This window comes from Marmota marmota, unplaced genomic scaffold (genome assembly GCF_001458135.2).
Source record: "Marmota marmota marmota unplaced genomic scaffold, marMar, whole genome shotgun sequence".
In the NCBI taxonomy this organism is placed as follows: domain Eukaryota; kingdom Metazoa; phylum Chordata; class Mammalia; order Rodentia; family Sciuridae; genus Marmota; species Marmota marmota.
This window is the reverse complement of record NW_025999960.1, coordinates 19615423-19639994: the sequence shown is the minus strand read 5'-3', so window position 1 is coordinate 19639994 and position 24572 is coordinate 19615423. Positions and strand designations below refer to the sequence as shown.

The window sequence follows — 24572 nt, the reverse complement described above, 5'->3', positions numbered from 1 at the left end:
TATTGGTCTATGGTTCCGTACTGCTGTGAACGTCATCCGTTTGGGCGTTCTACGCAAGCCCCGCCCCCTTGAGTCATTGGTGCCTGAGCTACGTTACTCTTAACCAGTCTGATTGGCTAGCCCGCCAATCATTCATATTTGAATATGCCCAAGGTATGTAAACGCCTTTTTCGTCTTCCACACCCATATAATACATTCACCTCGCCTGGCAAAGCATAACTAATACTATAAATTAGATAAGTAGCTTGTAAAAACTTTTTTTTGCAGTCACTACTTACAGAGCGCATGTGTAGTAAAATGGCGAGTTTACGCAGGCGTATTATGAAGTTCCGCCTGCCGCTGGAACACGTGAAATGGCGGGCGGGAGTGGGCGGTGAACCTATGGCGCCTGCGTAGTGGCGGGAGTTGTGCCCTGTTTTGCGCAGGCGTTATGGGCGGAGAAAGGGTCCGGTTCCAGGATTGGTTGCGCAGGCGCAGGGAAGGATCCGTTTTGGCGGGCGGTTGGCGTTGCGCAGAAGGCGGCGGCAGCGGTGGCTTGTGGTTCGGCCCCACCACACAGGAACAGGGCAGACGTTAGTGTGAGTGATCACTCTCGATCCCGGGTAAGTTGAAGAGAGTCTTGTCTACGCATACGAGGTCTTGAACCGGCTCCATTTGGGCCCGTTATTGTGTGAAATGAATGGACCGCGGGGTGGGGGGGATAGTGAAAGGGCAGCGATGCATCGGGCCAACCAATAAAAGGACAGGGGGCGGGATATTTTATCCTTGCAGGTTCTTTGGGGCTTTGCAGCCGAAGAATTTGACTGGCAAGTGTATAGGCCAATTGGGTCTGCCTTGAGCTGCCGAATGACCGGCGCTTGGGCCATCGGAATGTGGGAGGCGGGTTTTTCCCTCCTGAGCAGCGTCTTACTGAGCCAATGAGCACGAAGCGCGCGGTAGGTTGGCCTTCTCCAAGAGGCAGCGGTTTGACTCCAATGGGGAGCGCGGGAGTCGGGCAGTTAAATGGATGGACCGAGTCCGGAGCCAGTAGGTGAACGGGTACTCCAAGAGAGGGAGTTATCTTAGACTAGGAATTGTTACTTGGATTTCAATACCTGTGATGGTGCGTGGGAATGAACATTTTATCCATAGTGACTAACCTAATGAAATCTTCAGGTTTCCATCCCATACACCTTTTGGGGAAAATGTTTTCCCCACCTCGGGACATCATATATCTACCACTTTAGTTTTAGGGAAAACGAGGAGTTTTAGACTTGACTTATTTGCTTGTTTAGAAGACCGTTAAGATGGTAGAACAAATAGGATAAATCTTCACGTATCTTTATGGAATGCATCCAAGAAAAATCTACATCATAATCATATTTCCACGGACATATAGGTACGTCTGTAGGTCCAGAGAGAGTTTTGAAAGACTACATATTTGGATATGACACAATGGGATCGAGGCAGATGGGATTTCTAATGTTTAAATCTTTTCAAAGATAATTTGTTATAAAATCGAATAAAAAATGATAATTTGTCATTAAAAGTAAATAAATTTTTTTGTTGTTGTTTCCAGTCATCACGTATTTCTCATTACCTCCTTTCTCTTTAATTATGTATGTTCTGGGTGCTTTTATCTTTGGTCTCTTCCACTGAGGAACTTTCCTCACATAAATGTATCTTTGTTTACACCATTAAAGATTTCCCAAGCCCCTCTTTCCTGCTGTTCTTTGAGAATGTCTGGTTTGGGGTGAAAAAGAAGTTGCTTAAGGAGGGTATCGGGGAGGGAAGAACCACCCATCACCTGGATCACCATTCATTGCCTTTTGGTTAGGTTTTCTTCTTCTGTTGGTAATGCCCACTGTATTTATTCTAGGGCTTTTTAAATTTTTATTATTATTATTATTTTTTTGTACTGGGTTTTGAACCCAGCCAGAGGCAGTTTACTACTAAGCTATGTTCCCAGTCCTTTTTATTTTGAAATAAGATCTTGCTGACCATCATGTATAACAAGTTAGAATAAATAAATAATTTAATAAGTAAAGAAAAAGATCTTGCTGAGTCGCTGAGGGTCTCTGCTAAATTGTTGAGACTGGCCTCTGACTTGCAAGTATTCTGATTGTAGGCCTGAGGTATCTACCCTGGTTGTGTCAATTTTAATACGTCATTGTTCACTGGTTAATGGTAGAGTCAAAGGGAAAATATTTAAATGGCCGATAAAATCAACTATATATGAAATAAATTTAGGATTAGAGACCTTTGGGGTTTTTAAAAAATATTTTATTTATTATAAAATTTTAAAAAATATTTATTTTTTAGTTGTAGGTGGACACAATATCCTTATTTCATTTTTATGTGGTGCTGAGGTTTGAACCCAATGCCTCACGTGTGCTAGAAGAGCACTCTACCACTGAGCCACAGCCCTGAGTCCTTTACAGTTTTGTACAAAAAAACATAATTCCAGTGCAGCTTATAATGAACAGAGGAGTGATTTCCATGTTAACTGGTGCTTGCAAAGGGATAACATATTATCAGTTATACACCTATTTATAGGTTATGTTAATGATGCAGTTGCTGAGCTTCTAAGAACTAAAGTGATAATGGATTAAGGATATTTATCATTGGTGTATTTAGGTTTGAAAGGAATACCAAGAAAGAACAATAAAGAAAAATCTAATCATGGTCTAAAATGACCAATGCCAGAGTTTATATTTATATTTTGAAAATATTTTATATTTTCAAAATATTTTACCAGTTGGAAATTAGGAAAGCTGGAGATGATGGGTGAGGTGTTGAGGGAGTGACCTTTGGTAAGGGAGCACTACATTTTACCTGATTTAAGTGATTTGGACATTCCTGGAATTCTTTTGGGCCAGAGTCTCAAATTCTCCTTTGACCTTGATTTAGTGAGAAATAGATTTTACACTGGTCCTGTATACATATTGAAACATGTTTCACCAGACAAAAGTGCAAAGAACACTAGCACTTTCTCATCTACAATGTATTTCATTTTTTAAAAAACCAGGTCAGTTTCCACTGAACTGATTTCAACAACTGTTATAAACCCACAGTTTTTTGGGGAGGGGTGTGGGGAGAGCCCTGCTCAGAGGAATGGGCAACCAGATCATAGCACCTTAGATTATTCTGAGTGAATTCATTTCATCTCTAGTTTCAGCTACCTGAATTTATAAGCAGATTCATTGGTGGTCTCTTATATGGTGTTTTTACATGTATTTTAGCTTTGTGAATTGAGCATTTCTAGTTGTTGTGCAAGTAAAAATTGCTTGTTTTATTATGAAGTGTATTCTAATGGGATTGTAGGTTTGATGAATATTTCTGTGTGGTGGGGGTATTTTAATAGATAATTTTCATTGAAATTCTCAAGACTATCACATGAAAAATCCTAACTAGACTTATCCTTTGCCGTGGAAAATCTGGTAGGGTTGTTAACTTAAAACCACCCCACAGTAATACAAAGTGTTGGGCCTCCATTAACAAAAGTTAAAGCACTTGCACTTCGAGTTTGGAGGGCTACTAATGCATCTAAACCTAAAAGGGTTATTTACTAAAAGATGTAACTGAAGATGTTACATCTTCACTGGTCTGTATAAAAAAAATAAGTAGAAGACTTTCCTATAGGTGGTACAGAATTTGCCATCCTCTTGTCTTAGTCTCCGGAGTTGCTAGGATCACATGTTTGTGCCACTACCCATGTCCAGCTATATCAGAGTCTTAGGTAAGCAGGATGGTAATTGGGAGGGAGAGAGAAAGAGCATATAAGTCTGAAGTGACCAGATATTTTCTTTAAATGTCTAAGATAATTTTGTAGATTTTTCAGAGCCTTTAATAATACTTTAGAAAAGAGAATGGTTTGTGATTCAGGATGCAAAGTTTCTGAGGAAGACTAATGGGTGTTTATTTTTGGTTTTGGGGATTTAAACCCACCAGAACCTCTTGCATGCTGAGCCAGTACTGTCGCCCCACCCCCACCTCTTTTTAATTTTTAAGGCAAATTAGTAACCACAGCATAATTTTCATCTTTTTAAAAATATTTTTAGTTGTCAATGGACCTTTATTTTATTTATATGTGGTAACAAGATTTGAACCCAGTGCTTCACCCATGCTAGGCAAGTGCTCTACCACTGAGCCACAATCCCAGTCCCCTAATTTTCATATTTTATTGGAATCACTCATTTAATAAGTTCACCTGGTAGAGAATGTTGAGCTTTCATTTTGTTCTTTTTCTTGGTCTTTTTTTATTTTCAATTACCTGAAATCAGGCCTAAAGCTGTGCTATGGATATTGATTTTAAAAGCAGAATATTAATGTGGTTATTGTTTGATTCAATATAGGTATTTACATATTATTATTCATGAACTTGGACTCTGGGCAGTCATCTTTTGTCACTAACATAAACTTTGATTTTCCTTTCTTGCTCATAGAGGGTGACTTTAACTGATCATTGTACTAATAGGAAGAAGTCCAGGTCGTCCTGAGAAGAGTTGGCTTATACAGAGTTCAAGATGCACATTTGTTGGATTTCTGTAAGCCATTTGATGCCACATATTCATTTCTGATGACAACTTTACACTTGTGCTGGCAGAACACCCACAGTGACAACTGCTGTCTATGTTTAGTCTGTCCAAGACCTCAACCAGCTAGTATGTTTGTGGAAAAACCTACACTGTTCTTGTTAGCAGCTATGTAAATATTAGACCTCTCTCTCTTCTCAGGTCTGCCAATTTATTTTTGGGCAGTTTAGATCCTGCGATTGCCTCAATTTACCCTTTGAAATGAGGGATTAAAGGTTTTAGTTATCCTTTGGGTTAAGTGAAGCACAATTCTTTTTGAATCGGTACACGGTTTTATATATGTCCAGTTTATGATGGATGTGTGTGTTGGGGAATGAACCAGCGCTTTGAGTACATGCTCTTACTTCCGAGTTACACTTCAGGTTCCTAGCCCCAATTTATGGTGGTGCCTCCCCCCCACACCGCCCCGCCGCCCCAGTTCCTCACACATGTTGGCAAGCATTCTCCTACTAAACTGCATGCATAGCCTCCTGGTTTGTGATTTCAAAAATTTTACTTCCACTGTTTATTTGCTTCCTGTGGTTCGTACAACATCCTAGCACAGACTTGGTAGCTTAAAACAACAGGAATTTAGCTGAGCACCGTGGCACCGGCCTGTAATCCTAGCTACTCTGGAGACTGAGGCAGGAGGATCACAAGTTTCAGGCCAACTTTGGCAAATTAGTGAGACCTTGACTCAAAGTAAAATATAGAAAGGGTTAGGGATGTAGTAGCTCTAAAAAGAAAAAAGTATAGGGATACAGGTCTATGGTAGGGGGCCCCTGAGATCAATTTTAGTACCACAAAAAATCCTAAACAACAAAAAACCAGGAATCCTCATAATTCTAGAGGCCATAAGTCTGTAGTCAAGGCTTTGAGTCCCTTGTGGAGGCTCCAAGGGATAGTGTCTGTTCCTTGCCTCTTTCAGTTTCTGGTGGTAATTACCATTCCTTGACTTTGGGCAGTTTAGATCCTGTGGTGTAAGGGACTAACTAGGCCATTTCCCTCTGCTCTTTAAAGGATACATGTGAGATTGCATTTAAGGCTAGAAGATCAGGACTAATTTCTCTCAGATCTTTTTTTCCTATATATTTATTGGTGCCTTATAATTACACATAATAATGGGATTCATTGTTACATATTCGTACATGTACACAATATTGTTTTCCCATCCTTCCCTTTCCCTCCATCCCTTCCCCTGGCCCACATCTTCTACTCTTTCTAGTCTCCCTTGTTTTCATGAGGTCCCCTCACCTTTTTTGCCTTATTTCTTTTTAGCTTTCATATATTCCCTCAGATCTTTTAATCACATCTTTTCTTATATAAAACAATCACAGTTTTGTGGGTTAGGAATTGAATATCTTTGGGGGGAACCACCATTGGACCACTATACCTTGGTTCCTTAACTCCTACTCAAATAAATTTGACTTCCCTCAAAAAAAAAAAAACGTTATTTTAAATGAAAGAGGCAAATGAAAAATAAAAAAAGCTCAGAAACCTTGGTTCTTTTCCTATTTCTGCCATTAACTAGTGGCATATGGGGATCTCTTTGCCGTCGGGTCTGGAGTTGGATAAGCGATAGCTAATAACTCGAGACTAAAACTTATGAAGTGGCTCCTAAGTCATCTTAGAGTTTATTTTTTATACCAATAATTGTAAGTGCCAATTAAGAAATTATTCTAGGTCTGGGGATGTGGCTCAAGCAGTAACGTGCTCGCCTGGCCTGCGCGGGGCGCTGGGTTTGATCCTTAGCACCACATAAAATAAAGATGTTGTGTCCACCGAAAACTAAAAAATAAATAAATTTTAAAAAGAACTTATTCTAAAAAAAAAAGATCACTCAAAAATAAAAAGTGTGTCTTCACATTAGGGAAAAAAATAAAAGAACTTATTCTAACATTTGGGCCAGTGTGATCCTTTGGTATTCTTTCCTAGGACTTGCAAGACAGAAGACTGACTTGCTGGCTGATTGTCAACTCCCCAGGGCATAACACAGGATAACCTTTACTCTGTGCTTAAAACTTTTTTCAAAGAAAAGATTTTCTGCAAAGGGTGTTAAGGGACTAACTAGGCCATTTTCACCCTTTTCCTAGTGAGACAAAGGGCTATATAGTTTGAATTTCCTAGTAATAGTAGTCCATCTAAATTAAACACAAATTTTTCCATCTGAAACTAGATCATGGACAGAAAAAAATTTCACATGCAATTTTAATCTTCAGACTTACTGTGTGCCTGTTCTATTGTGCTTCATGGCTGGAAGGGCACTAGCAAGCAAGCATGAGATCAAGAAATGGTATACTTGAAAGGGCTGTTTTAAAGCACACATTATTTATTTCTTCCATGGAGTGGAGGAACCAAATTGAATTCAAGTATTTCTCTGATCATAATCTGTTTCTTAGAAAATAAAGCAAGTTCAATCTGAGCCAGCGGACATAATTATGTCGGAATAAAACGCCCTGTGCTAAAGAGGTCAACTAACAGGCTGGGAAATCTTGAAGTTTAGTTTTGGAGGCAAATCCTTGAACTCCATGTGCCTTGTTTTTTGTCCCTAAATCAGTAAGACTCACCTCACAGGGAGTTGTAGAGGGTAATATATTGCTAATTTGTTCAGTATTTTACAACAATAAATTATCTCAAAAGATCTGATAAAACATAGGCAAACTTCATTTATATGAGTAGCTGGAGACAAGCATAGATAAAACTTACAGATAATTCAGAAAAGTTATTAAAGTTGTTTTTAACTTCCACTATTAAACATTTTACCTTATATGTCCTATATATTTTCCAAATTTTTTTAAGTTGTTGATAGACCTTTATTTTATTTTATTTATTTATATGTGGTGCTGAGGATTGAACCCAGTGCCTCATGCATGCTAGGCGAGTACTCTACCACTGAGCCACAACCCCAGCCTCTCTTATTCTTTTTTTTAATAAAAGATCTATGGCATAGGGCAAATAGCAGCAGGTTAGGTAATAAAGGAATCTGTTCATCAAGAGGATGTAACAATCCTGTGTTTATACAGCTAATAATAAAAGCTTCGTAATACATAAAGGAAAAATGAGGTAATAGAAATCTAATTATATTTGGAAATTTTAATACCTTGCTGATTGATAAGTCAAGTAGAAAGATCAATAGGGAAATAGAAGACTTCATATAATTGATGTTTGTAGAATAGTTCACACGACAGCAGAGTACTTTTCAAGTATACATAGAACACTTAACCTAAACAGACCATCCTCTGGTCATAATACAAGTCTCATATTCAAAAGATTCAGTTGTGTACACTATATTTTGTTTTTGCAGTACTGGGTATCAAACCTGCGTACATTTGAGGCAAGAAATCTTATCACTGAGCTACTTCCCTAGCTGTGTCAATTTTTTTTCTTTTTTAATTACAGTGTGATTAAGTTTGAAGTCAGTAACAAAGATATCTGGAAAGTCCCCAAATATTTTGAACTATACAACACTTCTAAGTAGTCCATGAATTAAAGAGGAACTCATGGATTGGGGATGTAGCTCAGTGGTAAAATGTGAGCTTAGCATGTACATGGTCTTGGGTTTGATCTCTTGCAACACAAATATGCAATCACAAAGAAAATTAGAAAATATTTTGAACTGAATGAAAGTGAGAGCATGACGTATCCAAACATGAAATACAGATAGTGCAGTGCTTAAGGGGGAAACTTAACTACAAAAGTGAATCTAAAGTCAGCGACTTGGTTTTCACCTTAAAGCCCTAGAAAAAGAGGAATAAAATCCCAAGTATCTTCACAGCCTGTAGTCCCAGCCACTTGGAAAACTGAGGCAGGAGGATCGTTCTCTCTCTTTTTTTTTTTTAATATTTATTTTTTAGGTGTAGATGGACACAACACAATGCCTTTATTTATTTTAAAGAGATAATTTTTTTAATATTAAATTTTTAGTTTTAAGGTGGACACAACATCTTTATTTTATGTGGTGCTGAGGATCGAACTCAGCACCCCGTGCATGCCAGGCGAGTCCTTACTGCTTGAGCCACATCCCCAGCCCCAATGCCTTTATTTTTATGTGGTGCTGACAGTCAAATCCAGGTCCCACCCGTGCTAGGCGAGTGCTCTGCCACTGAGCCATAATCCCAGCCCTTCTATCTCTTTTCATTTTGGTACCAGGGTTTGACCTCAGGTTCATGTAGCCATTGAACCCCATCCCCATCCCTTTTTTGTTTTATTTAGAGACAGGGTCTCACTGAGTTTCTTTGTGCCTTGCCAAATTGCTGAGGCTGGCTGTGAACTTGGGATCCTCTTGCCTCAGCCTCCGGTGTCACTGGAATTACAAGCCTGTGCCACTGCACTAGACCAGGAGGATCTCTAGGAGTCTAGGAATCTAGGAGTTCATGGCCAGCCTGTGCAACACAGGCTGTTATGTTAAACAAACCAACCAAAATTCATCCAAAGTAGGCAGAAGAAAAATAGTAAAGATAAAATTAGTAATAAATTTATTTTATTTTATTTTGGTACCAGGGATTGAATCCAGTGGCACTTAACCCCTGAATCACATCCCCAGTCCTTTTTTAAAAAGTTATTTATATTTATAGACAGGGTCTCACTGAGTTGTTCAGTGCCTCACTAAGTTGCTGGAGGCTGTCTTTGAAGTCTTGATCCTCCTGCCTCAGCTTCCGAAGTCACTGGGATTACAAGGTGTGCACCACCACACCCGGCTTGAAATATTTTTTAAAAATAAGAAAATAATGAACTGGAAGTTCTTTGAGAAGATCAGAAACTTAATTCTTTGAGATAAATCAGGAAAGATGGACAGATGACTAGCCAGGCATTTTGGCACATTGCCTGTAATCCCAGTTTACTTGGGAGGCCAAAGCAAGAGGATCACTAGTTAAAGGCCATTTAACAAGATTCTGTCAAAAAGACACAAATATTTGGAAAAAGAGGATGGATATTACTATTGATCCCACAGACTTTTTTTTGTGTGTGTATGTTACTGGGGATTGAGCCCAGGCAAGATCTTTATCACTGAGCTAGCTATACTGGAATCCCTGATCCTACAGATAAAAAAGGTAATAAGCCAAGTGCAGTGATACATACCTGTAATCCCAGCAGTTGGGGAGGCTGGGAAGATCACAAGTTCAAAGCCAGCATGGGCAACACCCTGTCTCAAATAAATAGAAAGGGCTGGGGCTATAGCTCAATAGTATGAGAAACTGTGGTACTATATTCCATGTCTTAGTGAAATTAATTGCTTCCTGGAAAAACAAACTATCAAAGCTCACTTCAGTACAGAACTTTATTGGCCCTATATCTGTTAAGGAATTGAGGTTAAAAATATCCCACAAAGAAAACTCCAAACCTGAAATATTTTGTTCTTTTTCCCACAACAGACCTATGAAATATGTAGGGCATATGGCTAACATCCTTAATGTTAAGTGAACTTTCCAATTCAATATTTAGTGATCTGGCATATCTAGTTATTCCAGATTCTGAATAGAACTGTTAAAAAGTTGCACATTAAGTTGCTTTTTTGTAACAACCTTTTAAGGTGCTAACAAGCACTGGTTTAACTAAGGGAGAAACTTAAAATCCCCTTAAGTTGAAGACTGGAGTAGACTGCAGTTGTTAGACCCTCAATAAATGTCCCATAACCAACCAAACAATTTTAGAGCAAAGAACAGAATGACTACATTAATCATCCCTTTGGCAAAGGATTTGAATTGGGAAAGTAGTTGGAAACTGTACAAAAAGAAAAATCTTACTTGGCTTAAGTAACATGTCAAAACAGTTGAAGAGCTGGGTGGTCTGAGATTGGCCATCCCTTTAGCCATTTATCTGATGGTGGCCTTTCTTTGCATTTAACTATCAATATATCTGAAGTGTAGAGCACACTTTTATGATATTGTGGCATAGTAACTCACACTTAAATGTCAATAGAGACACTTGCAAAGACCTGCAAGGTTCAATAACTTCTGGTGTGGGTTTGTTTCTCCTGTCATCACCCATTATGTATTTTTTTTACAGCTTTTAAATTGCCACAGAGTGAAATTGGTTGGGATCATAATAGATGGCCCAGGAGCTGCCAAGGATACCCTTGTATGGGATGGGAAAAATTCAATACTGGCTTGATTTTATTTATCTAAATTGTAGGCTATGAACTTCAGTATAATTCATATTGCAGATACACCAAGGTGATGGCAAAGCACAAAATCATGCCATATGTTGAAGGAATGCTCTTTTATTCCCAGAAGTTTTATAGTCTTGAGATATTTTTTATTCCAATTATATAAAAAAATTTTGTCAGCAGTAGTAATCAGATTTTAGTATTGTTAACATTGGTTTAAATTCTAATATTTTCTCAACAGTGAAATTAGAGAGATTTTAGAGATTTTAGTTTATGGTTATGAAAATTAGTTTTTATGTCTCTTTAATGTCTTCACTAAACTAAGAAGACTACTGAGAAGCAAAATTGTCTTAATGTAGGTTCTTCCTTAAAATAAATGATATGTTGACAGGACCTGAAGGGGTCTTTGTAATCCTTAAACTGCTGATGTCCAAAAACTGCAAGCTAATACCAGGGTAAGGAGTGAGTTTTAATTTTATGGCTGATGTTGGAAAAATGCTTTATAATTATAATTTTATTTTGGGGTAAGTATTTTAACCCTTCCATATTTTGTGAGCATGATCTGCCAAAGTGGTATGTATAAATCTGTGATTCATGGTAATCTGCTGAACATTGCTATTACCCAGTTTTCTTAAGATTTATTTATGGTGAAATTGCCATGTTCTTTGTGAAAGGTGACAAGGTTTTTAAGTTCATGCTTTATCACGTTTAATTAAGAGAGGAACGGGTGTGAGATTAACACCCATCTAAGAATGGGGTGCCTTGAGATGAGTTTAGTATGTTCCAGAGATAGTTGTTGGAAAGCACCATCTGGAAGACATTTTCCCATAATGGTGCCAAGTTCTACTTTCTCATAAATCTTGGAACGGCTGGATATCTAACCTTTTGCCCAATGGTTGGATTTAGGTGTGCCCTAACTAAATTTCAAGACCGACGCTTGGGAGAAGAAATTGAATAGATTTTAATGAAAGGAAAAGAAAAATTCATAAAATTATTGAGATAATACAGATTTGTTTATTGTTGCTAAATACAACAATATGCGAGACTGACAATTTAAAGCAGTGTTTTAGATTTGAGTTCTAGAGTGCACATTGATTTATAAAATAATGGTAGTCCACAGTGTATGTTTTAATCTAAAAGAACAAAGGTCTTTACTCTCTTGCTCATAGTTTTAGGAGGCCTGGATAATCAACATATAGCATACATTGCCTCATAGTAGCTGGTTGAAGCAGTGCCTTATTAGTCCCTGATTTTTTTTTGGTCGTGGGAATGGAACCCAGAACCTTGACATCACATGTTAAGTATGTGCTCTACCTCTGAGGTACAGCCACTTTGCCCTGTTTGCTTGATTTTTCAAGGGTCATGAACTGGAGTTTTGCTAGCCAAAGGGAGAGCATTTCCTCTCTAGATACTCCTCTCTATTAATAAAGTTTGTGTTGTCTGTATGTGGCTTGTTAATGATAGGGGTGTTAATGACCACAGTTAATCTTCCTCCTGAACTCTTTCCTAATCCAGTCTCTTAAATAGACATTTAAAAAGCTTTTAACTCCTCTTGAATTGGGTGCTCATGGGCTTTTGGTGGAGGTGGAGTGATAGTTATCAGCCCATTTAACAAAATCCGAGACAGCCAGGACAGCTATAATGTGCATCTCTATGCTGTGTTTTTTGTTGAAGTGCCACATGGCTAATACTTTGGAAATCATAAATCCAGTACAAGAAAACATCTTTATAGAGGGTATTTTAGTTTTATGCTGTATGGGTTACATACCTAAGACCATTGGTACTTTCAATATCCACAAAGAGCAAAGAACATAGAGCAGATTAATATGGTTCTGTAAATTTGGTTTGTTTTCATCCGTTTTATTTGCTGAATAAGACTATATAGAGGACGCTTAGAAGACAGTGCTATGCCTGACAATTTAATCTTTCCCTAAACTACTGTCTTTCCCCAAGGGGCTTTAGGGGAGAAATGGGAATTTATCAAATCTGGGCCTACTGAAGCCACTCATCAGTAATTAATTAATCCAGGTATCCAGGTGATAGGGAACTTTGCATATGCCCTCTGCCTTCCTTGTTTTTTTTTTTTTTTTTTTTGTGTGTGTGTGTGTGTGTGTGTGTATGTGCGCGCACGCTGGGGATTGAACCCAGGGCCTTGTGCATGCAAGGCAAGCACTCTACCAACTGAGCTATATATCCCAAGCCCCCCTTGTTCTTTTACCATGACTTTCTGGAGGATTTTGCCCACTTAGTGGGTGTAATATAATTTATATTGAAGCTCTAAAGTGAAGAGAGCTCACTTATTATGCATCTTGACTTTTGTTCTGATTACTACCTCTAAATACTTCAGAATCTAGTTCAGTGAAGCCGCTTATTCATTGATTTTTATTCTTTCTAAACAATAAAAAGAATGCTTGGAGAAAGATACCAGAATTCTCTTATTTGTACTTTTTTCCTCATAGTGGTGATGGAAATAAAATGTGCTACACCAAGATCTAAGAAAAGTCATGAAGCACCTGGCATTGTAAAGAAATTATAGTGGGTCTTCCGCCTGTAATCCCAGAGACTTGGTGTAGGCAGAGGCAAGAGAATCAAAAGTTCAAACCAGTCTCAGCAACTCAGTGAGACCCTGTCTCTAAATAAAATACAAAAAAGGGCTGGGGATGTGGCTCAGTGGTTAAGTGTCCCTGGGTTCAATCCCCACTACCAAAAAGATAGATAGATAGATAGATAGATAGATAGATAGATAGATAGATAGATAAAAAGTTATAGAGGGACCACAGCAAACTGATACTGGGAACCTTATGATGGGTGGTTTTATGATTTTCTGATTGATTGGTTGGTGCCAGCGGCTAGCCTTTATATCTGTTGTTTTGGAATTCCCAGCTTTGTTGTAATGCTGGCTATGTAATTGCTAGGGACTGACAGTTTTTAAATGTTTTTCTTTAACTGCATAATATATGGAATTATTTTTTTTCTTCCTGTCTGCTTTATCTTCTTACTTTCCCATCCCCCCCTTTTTTTTGGTGGAAGATTCAACTTTTAAGAGTTCCCTGGCAGTGACTTGGAATGTGGGCTCTGACTCTGCATAACTACAAAGTTCTTTGATGATCTTCCAGGACCTCCTTCTGTCCGGATCCCTGGTTTAGGTGTTCTCCACTAGCATTCAGAGGCCTGTAAGGTGAATTTGCCTTGCATTGTTGATAGGAAAGATTGCTGAGGCTGCTCTTTTCCTGTGTCCTAATGCTGTAGCTGGTACAGTCTATCTATAGTGGTTAATCCTTTTACCAGAGAATTTTATCCGTTATCCGTGTTCAAGAAAGGGTTGGGAGCTGTCTTGGTTGAAAGACTCTCTAGAAACTTGAGAAGCTGCTCACCCCTTCCTGTGAAGATTTCCACAAGGATAAGGTTGCAGAGGCTCGTCTTCTCCTCTTCTGTGGTAGTATCAGAATTCTACCTTAATCACTTCATCATCCTGCCAACCGATTCTCATTTCTCATACCAGAAAGCTCCCTTCTCCCAAGCTCAGCGTGAACTACCAGTCTTGATGCTTTATCTGGTCCAGGCTCTAGCCCTTAAATTGTCTGTCTGGCTTTGTGTTTCATTTGACCCTAATACATTGGGTCGCACTGTCTAAAAGAGAATTATGTCCCCTCCAATGTCTGAGTGCATTTCTCATTTTTTACTGCTGCTCCTGAGCAGATCTGTAACTTCAAGGTTAAGATAAGACACATTCCATCAGAACTATGTCGTCATCCTTGCCAGCTTCTGATCTGTGACTGTGGGAGATTTACAAGACAATTGCATGCCATTCTTTAAAGAATATTATGGTTGGACTCTGACTCCTGGCATCAGGCCCAATTCTATTTGTCAGCTGTTAGAAAACCCAAAAGAGAAAGGGACCTCAGCCCGTGTGTCCTTTAGGGAGTTCTTAAGAATGAGAAGAAGAGAATAGACCTGAACCTTAATTTCAGGATGTTTTAGGGGGAAGAGTGGACACTAGAATATTTAGTATGGTTATTCGTTGAATTCACTTTTTTTGTGATCAGACACTGGTCTCGTGATGCTAAGTATGCACTCTGCAGTAGAGCTATATCCCCAGCATGAATTCTTTTCTTTTTCTGAAAGGTTTCACCAAAATATGTTTTTCCTGTCTTTTATTCCTTCACAGAATTACTGTCTTTTCATTCTGCTATCTCCCACGTTTTGTGAGTTTTAAGATGTAGGAATGAGTACTTGACCCTTGAGAGAACATACCTATTCTTCTCTGAAGTTTTATTACTTTTCCAGTGCCTTTACAGAGGTACTGTTCCTCGCTTTTCTTACTGTCTGCTAACATGTTGAACCGCAGGAGTTACTGCATGTGGTATGGTTTATGGGCTTAGGAATTTGGAAGGTCACATATTTCCTTCTGCTGTTGTATTGGACCCTAACTTATTTTTACAAAAGGTTCTTTTTGGAGGACATAATAGCTCTTTGATTTCAACATAAACTCACCCTTTCCCTGGGAGGTAGGAAGTGGGGATTTATTTGGCCTGTTTTAATGATACTAGGGTTAGATCTAAAATTTATTTATTCATGATCACACATGGCAAATTAATGAAAAATCAGGACACTATTTTAATTTCTATGGCATTGTTTTTAGATTCCTTAGTTAAGAAAAGTAAGAAGAGTTGAAAAGGGCAATTTTTACTCAGAGGTTTCCTGATGGGTCCTTTCAATTTTGAGGAAATCCCCTATAATTAAAAATTTTGACTTTTCTGACCTGTAATAGCTGTTTTCTGTCTGACAACCAAATAATCACCTTTATTTGTCTGCTATTATTCAGTCAGATTCTTTTATTTTAATACCAAGGGGTCTCACACACTGAGCTACATCCCCCAGCCCTTTTTAATTTTCTTATTTGAGACAGGGTCTCACAAAGTTCCTGAAGCTGCCTCAAACTGACAATCATTCCGCCTCAGCCTCCTGCTGCTGGAATTGCAGGCTTGTGCTACCCAGCCCAACAGATTCTTTGCTTTTGATTGTTCCTTTTCCTTCTATCCCATGGCAGCAGTCTCTGGCTGTGAAGTTCCCACATAAGAGCTGGGAATGGTGGTGCGCATCTTTAACCCCAGCTATTTTGGAGACTGAGGCAGGAGAATGGCAAGTTCAGGGCCCACCTTTGCAATTTACTCATACCTTGTCTCAAAATTTTGAAAAATATTTAAAAAACTAAAGGGGCTAGGGATGTAGTTTAGTGGTAGCATGCCTCTGGATTTAATCCCCAGTATCATAAAAAACAAAGTTCCCACATAGGACTGCTGTTGTAGCTCAGTGGTAGAGTGTGCTTAGAATGCACCAGACCTTAACACTATAAAAGGTAACATAAGATAAAGTTCCTGTATGTAAAGCAGAGTAGGATTTGGGAGCTCTAAAATGTTTGTTTAAGGGCTGGCGCTGGGGCTCAGCGGTAGCACACTTGCCTGGCATGTGTGAGACACTGGATTCCATTCTCAGCACCACATAAATAAATAAAATAAAGGTCTATCAACAACTTTTAAAAATATATTTAAAAAAATAAGATAATTAAAAGCAAAATTTATGGCATTTAGTCTCTTTTCTTCATCCCAGTTCTCCTTTTCTCAAGTATTAGGGATTGTTGACATAGGGAATGATGTATTAATAATGTTTATCAGATGGATAATAATTACTAAAAGATCCATTTCATAACAACATTGCAAGAATGACCAGGACATGGTGATGCAGGTCTGTAATCCCAGCAGCTCTTGAGGCCTAGGGAGGAGAATTGGATTGCCAGTTCAGAGCCAACCTCAGCTAAATGAGGTAGTGAGTCCCTGTCTCAAAATAAAAAAAAAGAAAAGGGCTAGTGATGTGGCTCAGTGGTTAAGCACCCCTGGGTTCAATCCCTGGTACCAAAAAAAAAAAAAAAAAAGAGTGAGAGGGCTGGGGATACAGCTCAGTTGGTGGAGCGCTTGTTGTCTCACATGCACAAGGCTGTGGGTTCAATGGGTTCAATCCTCAGCACCACACACACACACACACACACAGAAAGAAAGATAAAGAAGCAAGGAGGTTGGAGGATTCTAACTTTAAGGCCTGCCTCAACAATTGAGGGAGACCCTGTCACGAAACAAAGCAGAAGGACTGGGGATGTAACTCAGTGGTAAAGCACCCTTGGGTTTAATCTTCAGTACTAAAACAAAAAATCAAGTGAGAATAAATAGTTCAACAGCCGTGGTTTTGGCTAACCTACTCTCCCTTCCTTTATGTAACTGCTGTATTAGGGATTAATTTTTTCCCTAGCTATAATTTCAGTTGTAAGGTTTTTTTGGTCAGTATTTCAAGCCTTTGGATTCTAGTTCTGTGTCTAGTGTTCCTCCCAAGAAGGAAGCTCATATGGTATCTTTTTTTTGGTGGTGCTGGGGATTGAACCCAGCCAGGGTCTTGTGCATTTGAGGCAATTAATCTCCCATCTGAGCTATGTCTCCAGCCCTTATATGGTATCTTTGAAATGCTTCCCCTCCCCCTCTTTCCTCTGATTACCTCCCAAACAATTTTAATAATTGTACTATACACAGGGAGGTTTTTTTTTTTTCCCCCTCCAGTGTGGTGCTCAAACATAGGGCCTCACATATGCCAGGCAAACACTTTACCATTGAGCTACAACCCTAGCCCATTAACAGTACCATACAGATGGTGAAAAAGGCCTTGTCTAAAGTGCTTCTGGTGGGTTAGGGTACAGATCTTGTTGTAGAAGGACCTGGCCTTTCCATTCCTCCTTTCAGTGAGCTATAATCTTATTAGATGATCTTAAATTGCTATTGATTAATTCACAGTGCTTTTAGAGTAATAAGCATAAGTTTTGAAATTAAAACCCAAGGACCAATTCCCTTGGTTTCTGAATGCCTTGCCTTGAGGCCAAGGGAGGTACCGTCCAACTTCTCCACCCAGTCATCACTGAAAAGGAAAGTTAAGCCTTTTAACTTTTCCATTTGCCTCTCCCCCTCAGTCTAGTAAGGCTGCCAGTTGCCATGGCAACGGACTGGGACAGCTGCGCAGTGGCGCCCAGGCAGCTGGGTGGGGGCGGGGGCGCTGCCAGCCCGCCAAGCCCCAGACCTAGGAGGGGAGGCCCCTCCTGTTAGCCCAGAGGGAAAGAAAGAACTGGGGCGATCCGGTAGGTAAAGGAGGGAACCCCCATTCATTTTCTACTTTGGGGGCTTCATGAAGGGATAAAGGGAAATTTTCCTTTTCCCTCCCTCAAACTGAAGAACACATATGTAAATCCTTGTTTTTCCTGCTGAGGCAGGGGAGGCCATAGCCACAATGCTTAACTGCATGCATCTAACATGGGGCTGGTTTTTACCCCAGCGCTCTGACCTAAACTGCTCAGCTCCCGGAAATTCCAAGGTGAGTGGGGGTGGGGGTGGGGACTCTCCCTGGAATATGACATTTCCTGTCTCTGGTGAGGTCGGAGGCAGTTTTTATTTAAATAAACCAAAATCAGATCTATTTTCTTGCAGCTTAGGAGTCTCTTCTAAATTCATGGAAAGATATATTTTAAAAACACCTATTTAACATTCTCCCATACTCTTTTCCAGATAAAGTATTTTAATGAAAACTTAGTTTTATTATAGGGCAGTTATGGGTACAGGCAGTTTTTAGGATGTGTATACCTATTGCAGTAAGTTCTAGAATGTGGTTTCCAATAATATTGCAATAATTTCTTAAAATCTAATTTGAAGTGAATTGATGTAACTTTTTATGTTTACTTGACATGAACATAATTCTGACATTAGTGGTCCTTATTCCTGGGAGTGGTTTCCTGGTTAACATGGTAATGTTTAGGAGTGCTGAAAAACATCTTTAAAGATAACAGCAAAATAAAAATGAAGTTCAGCTAAGAAAACAATCCCTGGTACTCTATAATCCAGACTGTAGGCACCATTTAACATGGTTAAGGAAGAATTCTTAAATATGGTTATGGTAACAACAGTGTTGGATTTTAAAAAATTAGAGTCTTTATGGAGCACCCCCTGTTGTGCGTATTTCTGGGCTTAACTCAATTTCCATTAGTTTTGCCTTGCTTCAGCTTTCCTTGGGCCTATGAATGGCTCCTCTGTGTTTTGAGGAGGCTTAATGTTGATGCTGAGTCTGGGGCCAGACTTCTTTTTCCTCCTCTTCCTTTGGCCCAGAGTCAACTTCAGTTAAGAGGAGAGGGACCTCCTTAACTATTTGGGTTAGTTGAGCCATGGGAATTACTGAATAATCCAGTGACTAATTTTGAATTTTAGGACTAAAAAGTTTTTCTTCTTCCCTCCCATCCCCAAATGAGCATGCTGAAAAAGGAGGCTTAGTGTGTTTGAGATGTCAGCCTTGCTCTTGTGAGCTGATGGATGCTCTGGAGGGACAAGCTCAATTTGTTTCAAGGAAATGTACCGAGTCACTGAAAATGTGGTGAAAGATGCCTAAGCAAGGCCGTTTTTGTGCTAAGAGACTGGTCAAGATGCTCAGATTAGAGAAAAGTTACATATTGGTGGCTTCTTTTTTCATTTTTATAAAGACTCTATTCACCTTGTAGGGAAATGTTTTCATTCTGTCTTGGTTCATTTAACCAAAGGTTTTCCACATTTTCTCTTTGAGTTCCAGGCTTAAAAACAGTTACAAAAGTAACCAGGAGTTAGATAACTGCCATCTGATAATTTTCATCTCTTTCGACAAAGAGAAAATTGTAGCTGGGGGATTGAGGAATTGATCCATTTTTTAATTAAATTCTTTTTGTTTAAATTAAGTTCTTAAGCTGTCTACATAGAATGATCAGAAACTTTGTTCTCTCCGATTCATCACATTGATAAGAGACAAAGTTTTTAATCCTCACAAAGGTTGTAACCATTTCGTCTTTCCCCTTTGCAGGAACCCGTGGCCTTAGTCCTTCAGGTGGAATAGTGTGCGACATGGGAAAGAAAACCAAGAGGACAGCTGACAGTTCTTCTTCAGAGGATGAGGAGGAATATGTTGTGGAGAAGGTGTTAGACAGGCGTGTGGTTAAGGGGCAAGTGGAGTATCTGCTGAAGTGGAAAGGCTTTTCTGAGTAAGTGCTTTTTTTCAGGCTTTAGGACTCTCTAGAGGTAGAGACCATTGGTTTACTCACCCATGAGCCACCACGGTCATTGTCTTTTTCCCCCCACCTTTTTTTACCTCTCTGAAGAATCAGAAGGTACAGAAGTCACTAAGTAGTCTCCCTTCTCATGGAACTGATTTTTTTTCTTTTTAAATTTTCTTTTAGTTGTAGTTGGACACAAACCTTTATTTTATTTATTTATTTTTATGTAGCATCAGGGCCTCACACATGCTAGGAGAGCCACAACCCCAGCCTGGAGCTGATGTTTTGATACAGGAGGGGCAGGATAATGGATTGGTTAAGGAGCATAGGCCTTAGGAAACAAAGTTTCCATATTCTTGTTTCACCACTTAAGATGCAAGCTAGATGATCTTGGCTAATTTCCTTATTTCTCTTCAATAAAATTTGGATAAGAAAAAGTACTTGAGAGTTGTTGGGTAGATGTATAGAGTCTGAAACATAAGTTTAGTGTAAGTATAAACTGTTGGTAGTAGCAGTATTTGGGATACAACTAAGATAAAAATATGTACATTATAGCAAAGAAAGAAGTAAGTCATCTAGCCTGAATCAGATCTTAAAAGTGTATCAAGATGAATTATACATCTTATTGAAAGACTTATTTGAGGTCAACATTTTATTTGCAGAAATTTCAAACATAGCCCAGGTGTGGTAGCACATGCCTCTAGTCCCAGCAACTTATTAAGAAACTGAGGCAGAAGGATCACAAGTTCAAGGCCATCCTGGCAATGTAGTAAGACCCTGTCTCAAAATAAGAGATAATTCAAGCATTGTAGGATACCTAGCATCTCTAGCACCCAGAGTGCTATACGTGGGTAGTACACCAATCTGAAGATGCTTTCCATATTTTTAAAGAGTGGTGGTAATACAACTTCCACTAGATAAGAACCACTGAGTTTAGGGGAGACTGAGTGCACCGTGAGGTAGGAATTAAAATAATAACAAAAGATTTTGAGGGAGTTCTTTAGGCCCATCAAATCATAACTAGAAGTACTAAGGTATTTAAAACTATCTCTTTTGAGCTACTGGTGTCTCACCATAGATAAAAAGGAAGAAGATGAAGTTTGGGATAGACAGGTTAAGCACTAATCCTTACTTTGTCATCAATACCTGGGACTCATAAATGACTGGAACAAATTTGGCCCTTTACCCCAGCGTTTGACAACAAAAGTACCTGCCTGAGTGCTAGTGGATATCCTCTGTGGATGCTGAAACTGTGGACAATATTGAATTGTATATAAATGCACTATATGTTTTTTTCTTATATATCTATGACAAAATTTAATTTTTAAGTTAGGCACAGTAAGAGATTACAACTAATGCCGGGTGGGGTGGCACATGCCTATAATCCCAGTGGTTTGGGAGACTGAGGCAGGAGGATCATGAGTTCAAAGCCAGCCTCAACAATAGCGATGCACTAAGCAAGTCAGTGAGACCTTGTCTCTAAATAAAATACAAAATAGGGCTGGGGATATGGCTCAGCGGTTGAGTGGACTCTGAGTTTGATCCCTGGTACTAAAAAAAGAGAGAGAGAGATTAACAGCTAATTAATGATAAAATAGAATAGTTGTAGCAACATACAGCAATAAAAGTTATGTGAATATGGATTTCCCCCAAATATTTATTGTACTTACCCTTCTTATGATGACATGAGATGATATAGTGCTTGTGATACGATGAAGTCGGGTGAGTAACGTAGGCATTCTAATATAGTGTTAGGCTACTGCATATGGTTATTTGAACATAAGCACTACAAGTACCATGATAGTCTGATAGTGGAGATAACTACTAAGTGACTATTGGGCAGATAGTGTGTGGATACTTTGGTCAAAGGATGATTGACATTCACAGAACAGAGTGAGATAGTGCAACATTTCATCATGTTGCTCAAAACAGCATGCCATTTAAAGTGTATTAATTGTTTATTTCATGGAATTTTCCAGTTAACACTTTTGTATTGCAGTCAACCACAGGTAAATTAAATTGCAGAAAATGAGGGGCTAGGGATATGGCTCAAGTAGTAGGGCGCTTGCCTGGCATGCGTGAGGCACTGGGTTTGATCCTCAGCACCACATAAAAATAAAATAAAAAGATATTCTGTCCAACTAAAGCTAAAAAATAAATATTTAAAAAAATTGCAGAAAATGAAACCATAGTTAAGGGGGAACTAGTGTATGTGCTAAGCAGTGATCAGATTCTACTTCCTCTGTTCTATTTAATTCTCATAAAAACCTTTAGAAGAACTGGGCATGGTGGTGCACACCTGTAATCCCAGGATTTAGGAGGCTGAGGCAGGAAGATCACAATTTTGAGGCCAGCTTTGGCAACTTCATGATAACTGTGTCTTAAAAAATAAAAAGTTGGGGATGTAGCTCAGTGGTAGGTTGCCCTTGGGGTCAACTCATAGTAAAACAAACACACACACACACACACACACACAAGCCTTTAGAGGTATTTTCAGTTTCCAGACGAGGAAATTAGTGAAGCTGTTTCCTAAAGATCACATAACCTATGATAGTGGAACAAAAATCCAGTATCAAGATTTTTTGCTGGGGCGGGGGGGCGGGGCGCTGAGGTTGTGGCTCAGTGGTAGAGCACTCAGAGGACCTGGGTTCAATCCTCAGAACCACATAAAAAAAAAAATAAACAAAATAAAGGTATTGTGTGCAACTAAAAAATAAATATTTTTTTAAAAAGATTTCTTTGGTTCTAAAATCCTTTGTAAATTATATTGTGCTTTCTTTTGGGTGAAAATTGTTAAAATAGAAGCAGCAGTGCCAAAATGGTAAGAAAGAGATAATCCCATCATAGGTCAGGCTTTTTTGCTATCGGCAGATTCTTTCCCACCCCCAAGTCTACTTCTTATGTTAGTGTTGGTGTGACTTTTGATTTTGGTGCCTTAATTTCCTCTGGAATAATAAACTATATGGTTTCTGGGTTTGGGAGAAGAGTTGTGTGAATGATTTTTTTGTTGTTGAGAATATGAAAATATTTTTGAATGACTAATGACAGTAGACTTGTCCATTTGAATTAATATAATCCAAATCCTACTTCTTTGTCTTTATTGTGGTGATTTAGTATAGTACTGTATTGCCCTTTTTTTTCTTTTTTTGGTACTAGGGACTGAATCCAGGGGCACTTTAGTGGTGAGCTAAGTCCTTAGCTTTTTTTTTTTTTGAGACAGGGTTTCACTTAGGGCCTCACTAAGTCGCTGAGGCTGGCCTTGAATTTGTAATCTTCCTGCCTCGGCCTCCTGAGATGCTGGGATTCTAGCCATGCAGCACCACACCCAACTTCATTGCCTTTTTCTATGTAACTATTTAAGTCCTCCAATACTTAAACTTTTTCCCAAAATATGAGTAACATTTAGGACAATGAAAACTGGAGGTGAGGGGCTGGGGTTGTGGCTTAGTAGTAGAGCGCTTGCCTTGCATGTGTGAAGCCCTGGGTTTGATCCCCAGCACCACGTAAAAATAAATAAAGGTATCATGTCCATCTACAACTAAAAAAATTTTTTTAAAAACTGGAGGTGAATGATTATTAGGTTGCCCCTTTTTTTTAAGAGTTGTACAAATGGTTGATTATATTGTTAAATCATATTTCTTGCTTAATAAGGCATAATTCAAGTTTCAAAAAGTTTTTTAAAGTATTTTTGTTATAGGTGGACACAATGTCTTTATTTTACTTTATGTGGTGCTGAGGATTGAACCCAGTGCCTCATGCATGCTAGGTGAGCTCTCTACCTCTGAGCCACAACCCCAGCCCTCAAAAAGAATTTTTAACATGGTACTACAAGGAATTGAACTCAGGGCCTCATACATGCTAGGCAAGCACTCTACCACTGAGTTATAACCTTCTGCCCTAAATTTGAACTGTTGAACAGCTTTACTGAAGTGTAATCTACATAGTATAAAATTCACTCGCTGAAATTATACAATTCAGTAATTTCTCATAAATTTGTAGAGTGGTGCCATTATTACTATTACTACACTCCAATTTCAGAATTTATATGCCTCCATCCCCCAGAATTCCATTCAACCCATTTGTAGTTAATTCCAACTCCCATCTTCAACCTCAGGCAACCACTAATCTACTTTCCATCTCTTTCACTTAGTTTAATGTTTTTAGGTTCTTTGAAGTTGTAGCATATGTTAGTATTTGTTTCTTTTTGTTGCTGAATAGTATTATCTTGTATGAATATATCAGTTTGTCCAGTTGAAGGATGTTTGTTTTCATTTTTGGCTATTAAAATGCTGCTGTAAATAATTGTGTACAAGTCTTTGTACGGGCATAGTTTTTTCATTTTTCATAGTAGAAATCTAAGATGGATGCCAGGCATGGTGGTGTACACCTGTAATCCCAGTGACCCAGGAGGCTGAGGCAGGAGGATTACAAATTCAAGGCCAGTCTGGGCAATTTAAGGAGACCCTGTCTCAAAATAAAAGGCTGGAGGTGTAGCTCAGTGGTAAGGTGCTCCTGGGTTTAATCCCAGTACTGCAAAAATAAATAGATTTAAAATTTATAATTTAAAAAATGTGAAACTATGTAGCTCAGTGGTAGAGTATCCCTGGGTTCACTTCCCAGTACTGCCAAAAATTAGTAAATAAGAATGAAATGCTGGGTGTGGTGGCATACACCTGTAAGCTCAGTGGCTGGGGAGATTGAGACAGGAGGATTGCAAATTTAAAACCAACCTCAACAATGTAGCAAGACCCTATCTCAAAAATATTTATATATATATATATATATATATATATTTTTTTTTTTTTTTTTTTTT

At 38.8% G+C, this 24572-nt stretch overlaps 1 protein-coding gene across 4 annotated transcripts in view; it reads left to right on the top strand.

Moving 5' to 3' along the window:
- Nucleotides 1-24: 24 nt before the first annotated feature.
- Nucleotides 25-24572, top strand: part of Cbx5 (chromobox 5) — a 39015-nt gene continuing 14467 nt past the window's right edge. Inside the window, exons 1-2 of one of the 4 annotated variants that reach the window (XM_015493569.2) lie at nt 25-153; nt 19570-19747. In XM_015493569.2, coding sequence (XP_015349055.1) covers nt 19611-19747 — 137 coding nt within the window. In that variant the 5' untranslated portion in view covers nt 25-153; nt 19570-19610. Of the gene's footprint in view, nt 154-448; nt 603-17698; nt 17834-17874; nt 18067-19569; nt 19748-24572 lie in introns of those variants that run through there. The other 3 variants (XM_015493567.2, XM_048802847.1, XM_048802848.1) reach the window with 3 other exon arrangements.